This window comes from Canis lupus, chromosome 34 (assembly GCF_048164855.1).
Source record: "Canis lupus baileyi chromosome 34, mCanLup2.hap1, whole genome shotgun sequence".
NCBI lineage: Eukaryota > Metazoa > Chordata > Mammalia > Carnivora > Canidae > Canis > Canis lupus.
Genome location: NC_132871.1, coordinates 25,948,031 through 25,967,584, shown reverse-complemented (window position 1 = coordinate 25,967,584; position 19,554 = coordinate 25,948,031). Strand labels below are relative to the sequence as shown.

Sequence of the window (19,554 nt, the reverse complement as noted above, 5' to 3'; positions counted from 1 at the left end):
TTTGAAAGTCAAGCATGAGCCTGTCTACCTGTTTTAACCTTGCACCCTTACCCCAGTCTGTGCAGGGAGTGACTACCTTTTTCACCATGCCTCCTAACATGAAAAACAAGCACAGCGATGTGCTTTGAACTTGATGGTTTGGGTCACATCCCTTTTGAGTCTTACACACAAAGATCTATAAAAATTAAGCTTCTGACTCAAATCCAAGCCTTGATGTTTCAGAGTCAGGAAGGCTTGGTAAGGACCAATTGGGTGTTAACTTATCAGAGAGACTAGTTTGCTTATGGAAAACTTTCTATATCTTTCCAGTTCTGCTGTCTATATATTAGAGCATGTAGAGGTTTTAATAGTCAGGGTAATGGGGGAAAAAAAAAAAGGGTAATGACTTACCCTCCCTTCTCACCCATCCTCAGTTGCTTCTTAGTACACCCTGGAGGGGAGGAAGTGATGGGTGGGGAAGGAGTAATAGAGGACAGTTTATTATCTGAATGCTTGAGAACCAGCTGTATCTTTTTCAGAACTGATTTTAGCCAACATACGCCCTTTCTTTGTACTCTCTATACTGTAATTGCGTCCTCTGTATTTTGTCATTGGATCTGCTTACCCTAGAATATCTAATTTCATGATAGTAAGCTTGTTTGTCCTTAAGTTCATTTAGGGGCTGAATACCAAGGAGAACCAGCTTCATCAGTGAGTCATGTTTCCAGTCCCATGACTATGGGTTGAGCTGGTTGAGTTGTAGGAAGGTGGACCCTCTGCCATGTGGAGTGGAGCTGATGAGAGAAGAGATATATGGTGCTAGGGGGGAATGTTGAAGTAGTGTTACCCTTCCTTGGGTTCTCTTACTGGAGAGAAGTGGTGGGCAGCCAGGGAGTTCTGGAAAGAACTTTGGTATTTGAATCTGTTCTATGATCCCTATGTAAGACCCCTCTCCTTTACTTGAGCTGAAATCATAGATTCTTATGGATCATTCATACTTGGTTTTAATCTAATCTCAGGGGGCACCTGCGTGGCTCTGTTGGTTTAAATGTCTGACTCTTGATTTCAGTTCACTTCATAATCTTAGGGTCCTGAGGTTGAGCCCTGCATTGGGCTCCATGCTCAGCAGGGAGTCCACTTGAGGATTCTCTCTCCCTCACCACTACCCACCCCTCACCCCCCCCGCACCTCTGCTCCTGTTCTCTCTCTCAAATAAATTAATGAATCTTAAAAAAAAAAAAAAAAAAAATCTCAGATTGGTGGCTTTCTGGACCCATTGGTAGGAGGGAAACTGGGCCAGTTGATAGGGTCCAGAAAGGGGTATGAGTTCACTGATACTTGAGTGGTTAAACTTGAATTTTCTCTCACACTGTAAAAAGTCACAAGTGGTAAAGAAAAAAAAAAAAACTTAAAAAACAACATGCACATAAGATATATGGGAATTCTATTCTAAGGATGTAGTTCTTAGGAATTAATCTACCTGTAATGGATGATCTAAGTTAAGATTTTCTCTCTTCATTCCAGGAGGTGACTTTGGTCCAGAGACTTCCCCTCAAGTCCTACCCTCTGGCCATGGTGGCGACTTTTCTGTGAGTAGCCTTCCTGTAGCAGAGGACACCTACAGGGTGAGCTTGGCCAAAGGGGTCTCCATGTCTTTGCCTTCATCACCTCTGCTGCCTCGACAGTCTCATTCAGTGCAATCAAGATCAAATAAAAAATCTCCAGGTAAATAAGCAACAAAACACCCAAACTAGCTATTTTGGTTATATCTGTAATGCATGTATTGAAAGTAAGCAAAACCAGTGCTTATAAGAAATTTTCTGGGAGGTATTTTTCTTTGTCACAGTGATTTCTGGAAGAAGATCTTTAAAACAGAAAGTTATGATTTGAATAGACTTCTCTCTTTAGCTCAACCTGTATACAAAATATTTTGATTGCTCAGGCTAGACTTTTACAAAGATACAAGATCTTGTTATCAGTATTAATGTTAATCATTGGTCTGGTTTTCTTGGTCATAAATTAGGAAATGCCATAATCTAAACTCATTGTGGTGTGTTTAAGTTTTGTATTTTGGCAAAGGTAATCTGACAGCAGTCCATTTATTATTGCCAAGTGTTATATATACCAATATACTTTCTTTGATTACATCACCCAGCATTTGAACTATAAAATTTGTGAAAATTCACACTTGTAAAGGCGTGGGGGGCAGGTCTTATGGATTATTTGTTTAAAGTAGTTTGGCTTCCCTCATCATTACCAAGTTTTTGTACTTAACATTACCAGTGAAAACACAAATGTTACTTAACTTGAGCAGTTATGATTCAGATGTGAAGAAAGCCTTTCCAAAACGCTGATACCTGCAATCATAAGACTTTGCTCTTTTAGCTTTGCTGAGCATTTGTTTACTGAGGGCAGGAGAGTTTGGGGGCCTTTATTGATAGTAAGTGTAAGGATTCTTCTCATTTATACAGAAATGAGTTCAGAATTGGTCCAAAATGTGCCTTGGGGTTATAGAATTGGTATCTGTTTTTCTGGTTTCGTAAGTACTTGTATTACTTGGGATATGACAGGCATTATTTCTGAATCATTTAGTGGACATCTGCAGTTCATGTGGTGTCAAAATTAAGACGGCAGATCTTGAGGCTTTGAATATTAGAAATGGTGCTATGAATTGGTGAGTGTCCAAAACCTTTTATTGTTCTAGAGCTTTCTTATTTTGGACAACATTGTTTACAATCCAGTCATTAGCTGGAACTTGGAAACCTTTTTGGTATGAAGCAATTTCCTGTGCCAAGGAATTTGACCTGTTTATCAGTATTTGGGGAAATTCCTGGAATGTCCTTCCTTCTCTTTGCATTTCCCTACCCCTATATCTCTTTGTTGGATTTCTTCCCTTCTTTCAAATCATGGTTCCCACACTGCCTTTCTTGATGGTTAGCCCACTAGAATTACTCTTCTAATTACAGATTGTGTATAGCATTTTACTTTTTCCTTTATCAGCCATGTCATTTGTCCTTTTTCCTTGAATCAGTGTATTTGCACCTTTGTGTCTGATGGGCACGGCTAGGCACGATGTCTTCTTTGAGTATACCTCATCTATATAAAACAGATAATAGAATTCTGAACCTGTCTGGATTCTTAAGGGCGGTTGAGGGTAATGCAAGGCTAAGTGCAGAGATATGACCTTTGGTAGAATTTTTCTTCCTAAAGCCTGTGCTGCTGCAAATGAATTGATGCTGCTTGGGCCTTAGGCCTGGTGAATACCTAAGAGTCTAGGGAATATGCATTTCAGATAGAATTTTATTATTAGTGGAAGTTTGTTTTAGTGGGACTTGAATCTTTTTTTAAATTTTTTAAAATTTGATTTTTCCGGCTCTGTTGAGATACACTTGATGTGTTACATCATGTAAGTTTAAGGTGTACAGCATAGTGATTTTTTTATATGCATGTATAAATTGCAAAATGATGACAGTAAGGTTAATTAACACATCCATCACCTCATAGTTACAGTGGGTTTATTTTGTGGGGTTTTCGTGGGATGTTAGATAGCAATGAATGGCATGGGAAGTATTGCTATCCGGGAAGGTCTTGAGGCCACAGGCTCTTACTGTTCAGAAATCCATGATGAGGCCTGGTTTCCTGTGTCCTGACCAAATTTGATATTTTTAGTTTTGAGAAAATATTCTATAGTTTTTCTCCATAGGAATAAAATTTAGTTCTGTTAAATTCTTTACAAGGCCTTATGAATAGAAGGGAGCAGGGGTGCAACATTCAACCTCTTAATGGACTGAAGAGAATATTCTCCATATTTGATGCTTTGGGTCCAAATGAAATACACTCAGCAGAGCCAGGCTTGTGCATTGCCCAAATTTGTGCAGCAAATTAATGTCTCACAGTGGTGATTTGGCTTCATTATCTTGGCAATTTTAATTCAAAAGGAAAGCTAAGGGCAGAGATGCTTGCTTAAAAATGGCAGTGACTCAGAATACATCAGACAATAAACAATGTTTTTCCAGTGTCTAACGCACACAGGTTTCTGTTTAAGCCATATTGTTAGAAAAGTTTCCAGAGACCTACTGTTCTACCTGCCTGTAAAATTGGTTGGCATATGGTTGTGAACGTGCATTGGATTTAAAAATAGCCATCTATTTAAAAACCTCACACTGTTGTTACTAATGATAACGGTAAATAAGATGTGGTGCTGTGCCTCGAGGTGCTGAGCCTTCCCCTGCACTCCCCTTACACCAGATCTTGTCATCTCTCAGACCCAGCTCTGAATTTCCTTGATGACTTCTGTTCTCATTTCTAAGATAAGACCCCTTTCTCTTTTAAGAAGGTGCATTATAAAAGAAAAAAATCTAAACCTGTTTTACTTGTTTGGATAGAAACTTTTCACTAATTGATGCTAATCAAGAAACTGTCAAGGAACTGAAACTATTCTAGCAAAGGTCAAATACTATAAACCCGTGTAACAGGCATTCCCGTAGCTTGTTTTAATGGAAGTTTGTATTTTAATACAATAGGTGATTAGCTCTTGGGCCATGGGAACTCTGGGTCAGAGACAATTTCATTAACCTTGCAATAATGTGACCCTGCATTTTTCATGGTTGAGTTTCTTACATTCCACTTAGATCACTAGTTAATATAATTTACTCTCCTACTATCTTGCTCCATATATATATTTTTTCACTTGTTAGTCTAAAGATAGTTTTTGAGTATTGTTTCAAGTTTTTTTTTTTTTTTTTTCTTGAATGTAAACTACATTTGCTGGTAAAGAAAACAAAAGGACCAGTCTCCATTAGAGTTAAGTGGTGATTGCAAGCATTTTTGGATTAAGAATTCATTAATATTTGCAATGTATCCTTTTGTCTTCCAGAGAAGAGCAAAGCCCATTTCCTGTGATTTATTTATTAGTCCTATCATTAGTTATTTTATATTTGGATTATATTTCTCAAATCACTTTGGGCCCATTATGAAACACTCAAAAGGTGGGGCATGAACAGGAAGCAAGCTTTTAGAATACTATGATGGGGCATAGCAGTAGATGGTGGAAAGTGGGGTGATCTGCTCTTTTCATCCTCACTTGTGAAGAGACTGGATAGTGCTGGCTAGTTGAACCTCTGCCGCTTCCAGTTCCGATTCCTGATGTAGTTTTGAAAACCTCTCTGGCTGTCTGTTTAAGGCAGAAACCTCAAAAATGACAGGCTGTAAAGTGGAAGTCATTCTGCCCTTTGATTCTTGGACCATAAGTTAATTGTCTGTCAAGGCCCTCTCTCGCTCTCGCCCCACAGAAGTATTTCTTAAAATTAGCGTTTTTATTTAAAAAGATTCTTAAAACCTACTCCATCTAGACCTGAGACCATATGTACTGCCTCTTTTCATTTAATATTATATCATGAACAGTTTCCAGTTTGCTTGAAGAACTTGAAATTTAATGTCTTTTGTTCCAATGTTCCATGATTGATTTTTAACCAATTTCCATTTGTTAGATATTTGTTATTTTTCAGGTTTCTTAAAATTGTAGCATGAGGCAAGATATTTTGCTTTGTTTTGTGATTAAATGCCTATGAACTCAAAATTTTTTATTGTGGTAAAATACAAGTAACAAAATTTGCCATCTTAACTATTTTTAAATGGACAGTCCAGTAGTGTAAAGTACATTCACATTGTTGTGCAACCAGTCTCCAGAGTTCCTGATGTGAATGGTTTTGTCCAGCAATTTTTACCCACATCTGATATCGTAAGAGTGGCAAGTTCCCAGAAGTGGAATTATTGAACTAAATGGGTTGCATTTTTAAAGATTCTTGATGCATACTGCCCAGTCACTTTCCAGAAAAGCTGTATTGATTTCACATTCCCTCCTGCATTCTTTGAGAGGCTTCTTTTTGAAGTTAACCATCTTCTGGGAACGGTCTTAGATGGATAGTGCTACTGAGATGCTTTGTCCGAATTAGTAAGAAGGGGCTGAGAGAAGTCCTCCTGTCACCTTCCTCTTTTGAACTTCCCTTCTGTCTGCACTTCTCAGACCATTCCCATTTTCTTTCTTTCCATGTTACTGTGTCAGGGGAATTATTACAGCTGAGTCAGATCAAGTTCATGGTCAGAAAAACACTCAGCTGGCTTCCAGTTTTAGCTACAACCACACTCTGTTATGTGGGGAAGGTCATAGACATTTTATTTTTTCTTTTTTAAAAAATTTTATTTTTAAGTAATCTCTACACTCAAGATGGGGCTCAAAATTCCCAACCCCAAGATCAAGAGTCGCACACTCCACTAGCTGAGCCAGCCAGGTAGGTGCCCAGAATCATAGACACTTTAGAGTTAGTGAAGCCTCCAGACCAGGTCAGGCCATCCGTGCTGGCCTCTTTGCAGATATGGGAGGGATGGAACTTGCCCCAGTGTATAAGTTACTGGTAAAGCCTTGTCCTGAGCCCAGGTCCCCAGCATGTCTCTGATGCCAGTCTGTGTTGTACTTACTGCTTGTACACTGTGGACACATGAGCTGTAATGATGTGGGTTTGTGTTCTGGTTGCATGCCCACAGGGCGGCCATGGGCATAATGTGCCCACGTGCATTGAGTGAGGCATTTTTGGGGGTGGGAGGAGAGTAACCCAGGAAATGCACAGTCCCCAGCACAAACCTGCTTATAGCATTGGCCAGTTTTAGGCTTTGCTTTCACCTAAGTGGTCAGGGCCACAATTAGGGCTCTTTCAGCAAGGACAGTTCCTCGTGCTGCTGTGGTGAATAGGAAAACATTCTTTGTTTCCTCCTGGAGACCTGTTATGCTCCTCCAAGGAGTAGGCGGCTGCCTGGACCTCACTGCCATGGCCAGCTGTGACGTGGACACACACTTTCTGTTGTTCTATGCTCACATATAGAACCCATGTGCATGCCTTTGCTCCACTGTGAACCTGAGGACCTTTCTGGGTGCCACTGACTTCCCCATCTGTGGTTCAGGTTCAGCTGTATACAATTTGTCTGTGCCTTGGACTCACCCTAGAGCTTTATTTTTTTTAATTTTTTAAATTTATTTATGATAGTCACAGAGAGAGAGAGAGAGAGAGAGAGAGAGAGAGAGAGAGAGGCAAAGACATAGGCAGAGGGAGAAGCAGGCTCCATGCACCGGGAGCCCGACGTGGGATTCGATCCCGGGTCTCCAGGATCGTGCCCTGGGCCAAAGGCAGGCGCTAAACTGCTGCGCCACCCAGGGATCCCTTACCCTAGAGCTTTAAAGAGTACTGATGCTTGAGTTCTACCTTCAGAGATTCTGACTGAATGCACAGGAAGTATGGCCTGGGCATTGGGATTGGAAAGAAAAGAAAAAAATAAAAGGTTCCCAGGTGATTCTAATATGTAGCAAAGTTTGAGAACCACCCATAAGGATTTATATGATAATCACATATTCTTTTTTAATGAAGGTAAATACACCGATATTATGTTTATTTTTTAAATCTTGGAAATAATACTTGAGGAAAACACATTATAAAAATGTACTAAATATAGAGTAAATCTTGGTTTTCTTGTACCCCCAGAAAGACACTTGGTTTATTAGGTAACACTTAGTTAAATGTCTTTCCTGCTCTGTTTTGTAGCACATAGGTGATGGATTTGTCCATTTGCCTGAGCACTGGTCATGTAAGAGGTTCCCAGTTTTCCACCAAATAAAGAACAGTGGGAGAACATTCTTGTATATTAGTATTTAATTTAAAGCTTAGTATCTCTAATATTTTCATAGGATAGACTATGCAAGTGGGATTACTGGGAAACTAACATTGGGGATGGATTGTGATATACTTACTGGTCATTTGTACTTTTTTTTTGTGAATTTTTTTGTGGTATTTGTCTTTTCTGCTTGAGCAGTATGCATTTCTTACCAAATCATCACAGCTTTCCTGTTGTTTGTTTGAAAGCTATCACTTATGTATGTCACTAAAACATTTTTCCAGATCATCATTTTCCATTTAATTAGGTTTATAAGTGTTTTATGTCCCACAAAAGTTTTTTGTTCTCAGTTCAAATTTGCATCCTTTTGCATTGTGATTTGCATTGTGATATACTTACTGGTCATTTGTACTTTTTTTTTGTGAATTTTTTTGTGGTATTTGTCTTTTCTGCTTGAGCAGTATGCATTTCTTACCAAATCATCACAGCTTTCCTGTTGTTTGTTTGAAAGCTATCACTTATGTATGTCACTAAAACATTTTTCCAGATCATCATTTTCCATTTAATTAGGTTTATAAGTGTTTTATGTCCCACAAAAGTTTTTTGTTCTCAGTTCAAATTTGCATCCTTTTGCATTGTGATTTATCCCATTGCATTTTTAAAAAACAGCTTTATTGTGATATATCACATACCATATAATTCACCCATTTAAAGTTTACAGTTCAGCATTTTTAGCATTTTCAGAGTTCTGCAACCATGGCCACAATCTAATTTTAGAACCTTTTTATCTATCTCCCTTAAAAAAAAAAAAAAAAAAACAAAACCCATTCACATTAGCAATTACTCCACATTCCTCCCTACCTCCCTCCCCCTCTCCCTAATCCACCATCCCGCAGCCCTAAGCAAACAGTAATCTACTTTCTGTCTCTGTGACTCGCTTATTCCAGGCATTTCATATAAATGGAATCCTGTAACACGTGGGCCCCTGTGACCGACTTCTTTCATATAATAGTGTTTTCTAGATTCATCCACATTGAAGTAGGTATCAGAACTTCATTCCATTTTATTACTTAATATTTTATTGAATGTATATATCACCTTTAAAAATCCTTTCTTCAGTATATGAACATTTGGGTTTCTACTTTTTGGTTATTATGAATAATGCTGTTAACATTTGTGTGTGCATGTTGGTGTGTATATATCTTTTCATTTCTTGGGTGTATATACCTAGGAATAGAATTGCTGGATCATATGATAACTGTATATTTAACATTTTGAAGCACTGCCAACGTGTTCAAAGTGGCTGCATCGTTTTGTTCTCCCACCACCAGCAGAGTACAAGATTTCCAGTTTCTCCACATTCTTGTCAATGCTTGTCTTTGTCAGTCTTTTTACTGTCATCCTACTATGTGTGAACTGGCATCTCCCTGTAGTTTTATTACTAAGTTGTAAGAATTCTTTTCATATTCTAATTACAAGTTATGCAATATTCAAATTTACTTGTATTGTGTGGGTTGTCTTTTTCACTTTCCTGATTGTTACAAGCAGGAGTTTTTTTTTTTTTTTTTCAAGATTTTATTTACTTATTTATGAGAGACACAGAGAGAAGGGCAGAGACATAGAGGGAGAAGCAGGCTCCTCACAGGGATCTCAGTGCAGGACTGGATCCCCAGACCAGGGATCACACCCTGGGCTGAAGGTAGATGCTCAACCGCTGAGCCACCCAAGTGTCCCTCAAGCAGAAGTTTTTAACTTTGATGTAGTCTGGTTTATTTTGGTGCTGTCCTTTTGATGCCACTATTGCACTATTGCCTAATCCAGAGTCACAAAGACTTATGCCTATGTTTTCTTAAAAGAGAGGAAAGGGATCCTAGATCCTAGATTCCCCTTTGAGCTAATTTTTTCATGCATGTTGTGAGGTAGGGGCCAACTTCATTCTCTTACATGTGGTTTATCCAATTGTCCTGGCGCCATTTACTCAAGAGACCATCTTTTCCCCATTGAATGGCCTTTGACCAAGTATACTGCTATGCTCTAAACCAGCCCTAGATTCCATTTCTTCCTTTGCTTATTCCCCTCCCGGTGCCTGAGGTCAGAACTTCTGTCAGAGTTGACCTCATGTGTGGCTTACATCTTTTGCTTTGTCCAGCCTTCCTGTGTCTCTCCTTTTCCCTGTATGAGAAATAACTTCTTCCAAACACCTGTAGCACTGTGCTTTCTCCTCCCTCTGCATAGTCATTCATTGCAGGTCTCTGCCCTGACGTTCTGAGAGCTCCTTGTCTTTGGTTCTTGTCTTTGTTTCCCCACAGGAGCCTTGAAAATAGGATCTAATCACTTCTTTCAACTGAAAGGGGGCATAGGTAAGGGGGCATAGGTATGTACCTGTTAAAATGGATAGGAGTTTAGTAATTGGCAATCATTGGCCCCATGTGATTGGTTGAATAATACTAATGGACACATAAACAATTTCAATGTAACCATATCTTACATTTACTTTATAAAGCTAGAAACAGCTTCCTCCTCCATATCTAAAGAGAACTGATTCTTTAATTAAGGGCCTATGTCTCTCTCAGGGCTTTGCTATTGTTAGACAGTGAGCAAAGGGGAGTATGTTTTCAGCTGGGTTGGTCAGGGGACTTCTCAACTCTGCTTTTCTTTTCTTGTCTTGTCTTTTTTCTTGTCTTTTCTCTTTTTTCTTTCTTTCTTTTCTCCTTCCCTCCTTCCCTCCCTCCCTCCCTCCTTCCCTCCTTCCCTCCTTCCCTCCTTCCCTCCTTCCCTCCTTCCCTCCTTCCCTCCTTCCCTCCTTCCCTCCTTCCCTCCCTCCCTCCCTCCCTCCCTCCTTCCCTCCCTCCCTCCTTCCGTTTATTCAAGAGAATGGGAGAGAGAGCATGAGTTGGGGGGAGAAGGAGAAGCAGGCTTCTGATTTGGGGCACGATCCTAGGACCCTGAGATCATGACCTGAGCCTAAGGCAGATGGAAACCGGTAACCGATGGAGCCACCCAGGTGCCCCTCAATCCTACTTTTCTATGCTTCTGTCACTCTCCCATTTTCTCAGGCTCTTGGCATCTTTGCTGCATGTTTCCCACCGCCTGTGGTTAATGCTGACTGGAGGCTTTATCCAGTCACACTTTACAGCAGTATCAACTGTTCCCTGTGGTGGTGTCAGATGGCGGCTGCAACAAACCCAGTGCCATGCTCAGAAATGAGCCTCTTTACCTCAAGAAAACAGATGGGGGCAGGGATAGCAGTGGTGGGTGGCAATGTCTTCTTTTTGATAATTTCTGATTCTCAGAGAGGCAGAGACGTCACAGAAGCCCGCAGAAGCCATCGTACCCGTATCTAACACTGATGAACGTTACCGTAAAGTAGAAATAGACAGGAAGGAAAGATTGATGTTCCAGCTTGAATCCTCCAGCTTGTTGTGAAACAAATCTGTGTGTGTGTGTGTCGGCAGGAATGGGCTGGCTGTGTTCCAGGTGGAGGGGCAAGGGTGTGCGGAGTCTGGCGTCGGGGAGCTGAAGAGAACACAGAGTGGTGATCTCTAGAGGGGCGCTCAGTAAAGACCAGAGTGCTTTACAAAGGGAAAACCAGGACCATAGGGAAAGTCTTCACCATCCGGGCCTGGAGTGTTAAACCAGTAAGCTTTGCCTCTGGTGGCTTATGGAGAGTGGCTAGCCAACAGTTACACGTGGAACCCTTTGTTTGTACAAGCGTTCTGAGAAATAAAATTCAGGAAACTTCCTCTGAGGAGGTGTAACTTTCTTGTCTCTTCCATCACCAACCAAGTCCTCCTTTATTGGTCAAAGGTCCTAAGTGATAGTTAATGAACTTAGGCTTACTATTAATAGAATTTTTTAAAGAGCAGTTCATAGTAAAATTAAGTGAAATGTTTGGAGATTTCTCATACCCCTGCCCTACCACCACCCCGACGCCACAGCCTCCCCATTATCGACATCCCCCATCCCAGTGCAGTGTTTGTCACAATCAGTGAACCTACAGTGGCATGCCATCATCACCCAAAATCCAAAGTTTACTTTCTTATGTTAGGCATTCTGTGGGTTTGGACAAACATATAATGACATGTATCCATCATTATGGTATCATATAGGGTATTTTCACTGCCCTAAAAATCCTTTGTGTTCCCTCCTTTCCATCCATGCACCTCACCTTTGTAATTACAGTCTCCATAGTTTTCCCTTTGCTGGAAGGTCATAGAGTTGGCATCATATAGTATAGTGGCTTTTTCACTTAGTAATTATGCATTTAAGGTTTCTCTACATCTTTTTAGTGGTGAATAATACTCTACTGTCTGAATGCACCACAGTTTAGTTATCCCTTCACATCCTGAAGAACCTCTTGGTTGTTTTCAGGTTTGGCAGTTAGTAATAGAACTTCTATAAACAGCAGTGTGCCAGTAGTTGTGTGGAAATCAGTTTTTAGTACTTCTAGGGGAGTACCAAGAAGCATGATTGATGGATCATATGGTAAAAGTATGTTTAGTTTTATAAAAAATTGATAAACCTCCTTTCAAAGTGGCTATACCATTTTGTATTCCCACAGTCAATGAATAAAAATGCCTGCTTTTTACATCCTCGCTTGCATTTGGTGTTGTCAGTTTTTTGGATTTTGGCCATTCTAATAGGTGTAAAAATAAGGTGGTCTCTTATTTAAAAAAAAAAAAAATTATTTATTCATGAGAAACACAGAGAGGCAGAGACATAGGCAGAGGGAGAATCAGGCTCCCTGTGGGTAGCCCGATGAGGGATTTGATTCCAGGACCCTGGGATCACGACCTGAGCCTAAGGCAGATGCTCAACCACTGAGCCACCCAGGTGCCCCTTTTATTGTTTTAATTTGTAGTTTCCTAGTGACATATATTGTGGAGCAGCTTTTCATAGCATATTTTCCACCTGTGTATCTTTTTGGTGATCTATCTGTTAAGGTTTGGCACATTTAAAAAATCAAGTTGTTTGTTTTCTCGAGTTTTAAGAGTTCTTTGTATATTTTGGATTATAGTCCTTTATCAGATATGTCTTTTGCAAATATTTTCTCCTAGTTTGTGGCTTGTTGTCTTATTTTTTGACATTGTCTTTTGCAGAAAAGTACTTAGTTTTAATGAATTTCAGCTCCTCAGTTATTTCTTTTATGAATTGGGATTGTATCTAAACAATCATTGACATAGTCAAGGTCACTAGGATTTCTTTTATGTTATATTATAGGAATTTTATAGTTTAGCCTTTTACATTAGGTCTGTGATCCATTTTGAGTTAATTTTTGTGAAGGGTGTAACGTCAGTGTCTGGATTTAATTTCCTGCATATGAATGTCCAGACACTCCAGCACCATTTATTGAGGAGACTTTGCTCCATTATATTGCCCTTACTCCTTTGTTAAAGATAAGTTGACTATATTTATGTGGTTCTGTTTCATTGAGCTATATGTCTATTCCTTTTTTAAAGAATTATTTTTAGAGCACAAGCAGGAAGGGGGGAGGGAAGGGGCAGACAGAGGGAAAGAGAGTCTTAAGCAGACTCTGTGCTGAGCAGGAATCTGGCATAGGGCTCAGTCTCACAACCCTAAGATCATGAACTGAGCTAAAATCCAGTTGGATGCTTAACCAGCTGCACCACCCAGGTGCCCCTAGGTATTTGTCTGTTTTTATGCCAATACCACATGGTCTTGATTCCTTTAACTTTATAGTAAATGTTGAAGTCGGATTGTGTCAGTACTCCCAACTTGGTTCTTCTCCTTCAAAGTTGTATTGGCTATTTCAGATCTTTTGCCTTTCCACATAAGCTTAGAATCAGTTGGTTAATATCTACAAAATAACTTGCTGGGATTTTGACTAAGAATACATTGAACCGGGGCATCCGGGTGGCTCAGCGGTTTAGTGTCACCCTCAGCCCAGGGTGTGATCCTGGAGACCTGGGATTGAGTCCCATGTTGGGCTCCCTGTGTGGAGCCTGCTTCTCCCTATGCCTGTGTCTCTGCCTATCTCTCTCTGTGTCTCTCATGAATAAATAAAATCTTAAAATAGATTGAACCTATAGATAATGTTGGGAAAAATTGGCATCTTGACAATGTAGAGTCCTCCCTTCCATGAATATGGAATATCCACTTGGTTTGTTCTTTGATTCCTTTTATTAGCATTGCTTAGTTTTCTTCATGTGGATCTTTTACATATTTTGTTTATACTGAAGGATTTCACTTTTTGAGGTGCAAATGCAAATAGTATTGTTTTTAGCTTCAAATTCCACTTGTTCATTACTGGTAATTGGTTTTTGTATATTCTGTATCCTACAAGCTTGCTATAATCCCTGTTTCAGGAATTTTTTGGTCCGTTATTTTGGATTTTCTACATAGATGATCATGCCATCTGTAGAAAAAGTTTTATTTCTTCTTTGCCAATCTATATGCCTTATCTTTTCTTGTCTTATTGCATGAGCTAGGACTTTGAGGGCAATGTTGAAAAGGACTGATGAGAGAGGATATCCTTGCCATGTTCCTGATCTTGGTTGGAAAGCTTCTTGTTTCCACCATTAAGTATAATATTAGAGTTTTTGTAGATATTCTTTATCAAGTTGAAGAAGTTCCCCTCTATTCCTGGTTGTCTGAGAGTTTTTTTTTTTTTTTTTTTTTTAATCATGAATGGGTGTTGGATTTTACCATGAATTTTCTCCATCTATTGATATGATCATGTGATTTTGCTTCTTTAGCCTAGTGATATGATGGATTAACTTTCTGATGTTGAACCAGCCTTGCACACCTGGGATCAATCCCACTTGCCTGTGATAAATAATTATTTTAATTTATTTTAAGATTTATTTATTTTAGAGAGACAAAGCAAGAGAATGAGAGATGTGAGTGCACACACACAGCAGGAGGAGCAGAGGGAGAGAGAACCTAAATTCTAGACCCTGTGCTCAGTGCAGAGCCTGATGTGGGACCTGATCTCATGACCTGAGCCGAAACCAAGAGTCAGATGCTCAACTGATTACACCACCCAGGCACCCCTGTAAATATTTTTATACATTCTTGGATTTGATTTGCTAATATTTTGAGGATTTTTGCATCTGTATTTATGAGAGCTATGGATCCATAGTCTTCTTGTGCAGTCTTTGTCTGGTTTTGGTGTTAGAGTGATGCTGGCTTTATAGAATCAGAATGAGTTAGGAAATATTCCTTTTACCTCTATCTTCTGAAAGAGATTGTAGAGGACCAGTGTGATCTCTTCCTTAAATTTCAGTAGAATTCACCAATGAACCTATCAGGGCCTGGTGCTTTTCTAATTTGGAAGGTTATTTGTCAATTCAGTTTCTTTAATAGCCATAGGCCTATTCAGATTGAGCTCACTTTTTGAAAAACTTAATGTATTATCTGCCATCAGTGAGACACTTGTGAGACTCTGGTTTTAGCTAACTAAAATATTAATGATCCTAATAGGTGCAGAAGTCTCCGTCCACCCCAATCTTGGGCAGTTTGGAAGTGGATTCACCTCTTATTTGGTGTGCTTGCATAGGTTATAGGTATTTCCGTATCTGGGAGATGGGGGTAATAATAGTGCTTCTCTTTATAGGGTAACTGAAATTTAAATGAAATGTAGACTGTGAATTGTAGGGCCTGATACACAAGCTGTTCCGTGGTGGTGGTTGTTTCAAGGTAGTCATCTGCCTTTGAGCCCATCTTCATTTTTCATTGTCTGACTTAGTGGCCAAGAATGGATTCCCACAGTATCAGTTCTCTCAATTCTCCATCCTCAGCCAGGTGTGTCTCCCCGATCCCCAAGGGATTTCATCTTCCAATATCTGTTTTTCTGGCAAGCATGTGTCCTCTTGATGGGCAGCAGGCTTTATTCTCTGTGAAGAGGACATGAAAGCAGTATAAGGCAGTGACTGACCCACTGACTGGGTTCCAATTCCAGCTTTACCACCAACTACTTGTATTATTCATCTCTTGTTTTGCATGAGATTTGTTCAAAGTGATTAAGATTATGCCTGTAAAACTGCCCTGTAAAGGAAGCCAGCTCTTAGAGCTGTGATGTAAGTGTAAAGGTTTAAGAAAGCACTTCTGAGCAGGAAAGAAATCTGAGCAAAGGTAGAATGTGTGATGGCGCCTTGCCTCAGTGATCTGTGAAGCTCCTGTGAGCTTCGTATGAAAACAAGAGCAAGTGATTCCTGAAGCTGGTGGAGAGTAAGTGCTCTAGAGTGGTCCACACTTGCTTACCAGGCAGTGGGAGCAAAACTGCAATGGAAGCTGAGAGAACACTTAGATGTCCAAAGCACAGTTACAGAGTTGCTCCTTAGTAGGTAAATGATAAATTTGGCACTTAAGGCAGAAATCTTTGTATCTGGTTACTCTTGAACATCCCTGAAATTGCTTATAAATGTATATGCAGACATACTCTCTCTGGATGAGTCATTTTTCTTCTGCCATTCAACACAGATGATTGTTTATTTGGATGTGCCAGATGAAGTAGGTAGCTTGTTATGCCAGAAATATGTACCTTATACACAGTATCCCATTATGTGATGGTATGTAGAAGCTGGAGAGTGCTAAGGGAACAGGAGATGCGTGTCTCATCCTCTAGAACCTTTCCCCCACCTTGTGGAGCACATGTAGTTGAATGCAGTTGAAGTAGTTTGTGCTCAGGTCATAACTCCTTTGTAACACTGGAGAGAATTGTCATCTGAGAATATAGGAAGTATTATGGACACTTCTGCCTTGGGCATTTCGAGATTTCACAAGGACTCTGGATGTGAGGGTCTTTAGTACTCAAAAGAAAATATGTGCCTGCTGTACACATCTTAGAGTCTACTGTTAATATTTGATGCAGGAATTAGAGGTCTTTTTTTTAAGGATTTTATTTGTTTATTTTTATTTTTATTTTATTTTTTTAAGATTTTATTTATTTATTCATGAGAGAGAGGCAGAGAAGCAGGCTCCATGCAGGGAACCTGACATGGGACTCGATCCCAGGTCTCCAGGATCACACCCTGAGCTGCAGACGGCGCTAAACCGCTGCGCCACCTGGGCTGCCCTGTTTATTTATTTCTTTATTTGAGACACAGGGAGAGAGAGAGAGAGGCAGAGACACAGGCAGAGGGAAAAGCAGGCTCCATGCAGGGAGCCTGATGTGTGGGACTCGATCCCGGGACTCCAGGATCACGCCCTGAGCTGAAGGCAGACACTAAACCACTGAGCCACCCAGGCTGCCCCCAGGAATTTGAGGTCTTGAAGTGAGGCTTACAGGCTAGAGATTCCCTATTTTGTTAATCAAAAAATGATTGTGGACTTTGAGATCTTCAGCAAAAATTTAATGGAGGTTTTCTTTATTAAAAGTAGTTTACTTTTACAAAATAATTTAGAACATTTTTTTCTCAGTTCTGGAGTTCTTATTAGAGTCAGGTGTGTGTTCTCTAAAATTTAAATGAATGTATATATGCATTCATACATACATTAAAATTTATATGCGTAAAAAGGATTCTCAGGAAGCATGGTTTTGTTTTTTATCATTTTTAGAAGCGGTGTTGAGATTTAAGCAGATATCCTCTGCATTCCATAAGATGAACTTCTATACACGTCTTTTTCCTTGCTGCCTTCTTAATGGGGAAATTCTATCCAAGCTATGTTTGTAGTGTAGTGAGAAGTTTCTGGCCCTTAAAAGATGGATAGACCCGGGGTTCAAATCCAAAGTTCCTGTTCTTAGTAGCTCTGTGTCCTTGGAGGTGACTTGACAAGCTCTCTGATTCTGGGTTTCCTCATAGTTCTTAGAAAGGGTAGAGGGGGATGTTGGTAAAGTGCCTGGCTCCTAATACACGCTCAGAAGTGCTGTAGCTCCTGACTTCTGAGATCAGGTAATTTGCTCCTTTTTCCATTTGTTGGCTTCTCCTACTGCGTCCTCTTATGACTCAAGTTTGACTGACCTGGACAGTGGGAAAGGCACTCCTTTCTCAGTGCAGGGACTTCTAATACCTTTCTGTTGATACCTGGATTTGGGTCTGTAAGTTCTGGGTGTGGCTTTGCAGAGGAGGTGACCTGTCCACAGTTCGTGTGAAAGGTCTCATGAGATCTTTCGTTGCTTTTCATTTCCTGTAGTAGGTGTTGCTCCCAGCCAACTGCCTTGTTTATTTATTCTTGGTCCTGTTGTAGTTCTTATTGAAAGTGGTAAAGAGGGACACCTGGGTGGCTCAGGGCGTGATCCTGGAGTCCCGGGATCGAGTCCTACATCAGGCTCCCTGCATGGAGCCTGCTTCTCCCTCTGTCTGTGTCTCTGCCTACCCTCCCCCTCCCCATCTTTCATGAATAAATAAAGTCTTAAAAAAAAAAAAGTGGTAAAGATCAAACAGTAAGAATGCAAGTAACCAAGATTTGGAGTGTGAGAAGCAGTTCACAAGGAAGCAGGCTGATAACCAGAGTTTGGGGTGAGGACAGGGAAACCACCTAGCACCTCTGTGCCGTCTTGATTCTGCCCACCTATGAAAGATCCTTCAGAATGGCCACCTGGGGCCTGTAAGACTCTCAGGAAGAAATGATGTCAACAGGCTAGGTCAAGGAAGCACACATTAAACAGTTTCTGAAGACTTAATATTTATTCAACATTAGGTCTTACTGCATTTTTTTTTTTTTTTAAGTTGGTGGTGTTTTAATAAGCAATTGCTTGGGGAATAACAGGTCCTTTTAAGGCAGGAAAAATCTTACTAGTTTCATACGTGTGAGTCCCCTTGATTTTTTTTTCACTGTTGCTTGTAGGTTTCATAATGATACAGTGGAAAGAAAAAATAAAACTTACTGAGTCCAGTATATTTTCCCTGAAATGAGAAAGAAACCTTCTAGCAGACTGCTTAAGAGAATCCTTTTTAATTTGCATTTGGATACTCTTATTATTTTTGTGGTTCAGTTTTCCTGCTTCCTTTCAAACTGGAAATTCTTAGTTTGTGTGCCCTTTGGCCTTTAAAAATAGTCCTTCTTTACACACTGCTGCTCTCATGAGCTCTTGCTTCCCCTGGTTCTTCTGGACTTGCTGGTAGCTGAGTTGGCAAGAGACTTTTCCAGGATCCCTTTCATCACAAGAGGACACTGTGTAGGTGGATGTGACTTTTTTGTGGTGGTGACCTTTATTTTTCCTGAATGTCCTCAGAGACACAGGAAAAATTCTTTCACTTGGTGATTTTGTGAGGTTCCATAAACATTTGTCTTATACAGGCTTATTGAGCATTAGCTCTATGTTAGGCTGTGGGGTAGAGGTAAAGTTGATAGAAAGGTGAACAAACACCTTGCCCTAAGCTTTGAGGACCTCCCAGATGAGTGAGAGAAGTGATGACCTGTAAGACTTCGAGCTGTCTACAGAGTCCTGATGTCATGGAAAAGAGTGAGAATCTTTGGGGGCAGTTGGTAAGGTGCCAAGGGCATGTGACATTAGGGGGTGCTGTTAGCGTGTAAATTAGGGGTTACATAGCTAACAGGCGTTGGGTGGGCAGGAAGAATGTTCTTTAGGGAAGGAACAGCCCCACTTGAGGTCTAGAGAGCATGCAGGAATGTGAGTGATGGCTGCACTGGCCGTAGCTCACAAGGCATAAGGGGGGCGGCCAGTAATGTCAGAGGAGAGCATGGAACTTCGATGGGAGCCAGGAAAGACTTTAGTCTTTTGGCAGTGGTGTCCTTTGATCACTTTTTAAGTAGAGGGAAGGAATAAACAGGGGCTGGAGGACAATAACTATTTTATACAGGCCATTTTGGAGTTGGGGCAAATGGTTGGGACTCTTTTGTAAAGATTCAAATGAAGTATAGGAACCAAAAGCTCTGCATTGACAGGGTAATGGAGGGAAGTGGAAGTTTGTTTGAGAAAGTTGTAGGGAAAAGAATCTATAGGTTGTGGTGACCTTTTGTACATGAGAATGAGGGACAGAAGACAAA

General features: G+C 40.3%; 1 protein-coding gene and 1 long non-coding RNA gene across 2 annotated transcripts in view; one reads left to right on the top strand and one right to left on the bottom strand.

The window, feature by feature from the left end:
- TANC1 (tetratricopeptide repeat, ankyrin repeat and coiled-coil containing 1) overlaps positions 1 to 19,554 on the top strand; it is a 223,452-nt gene that overhangs the window by 102,334 nt on the left and 101,564 nt on the right. The window contains exon 4 of the mRNA XM_072811229.1: positions 1,504 to 1,704. Within this exon, the coding sequence (XP_072667330.1) occupies positions 1,504 to 1,704 (201 nt within the window). The remainder of the gene's footprint in view (positions 1 to 1,503; positions 1,705 to 19,554) is intronic.
- On the bottom strand, positions 10,838 to 12,013 carry LOC140624128 (uncharacterized). Its single transcript, XR_012023658.1, has 2 exons — positions 11,810 to 12,013; positions 10,838 to 11,451 (listed from the first exon to the last, which is right to left on the bottom strand). It is a non-coding gene; the product is annotated as an uncharacterized lncRNA (long non-coding RNA).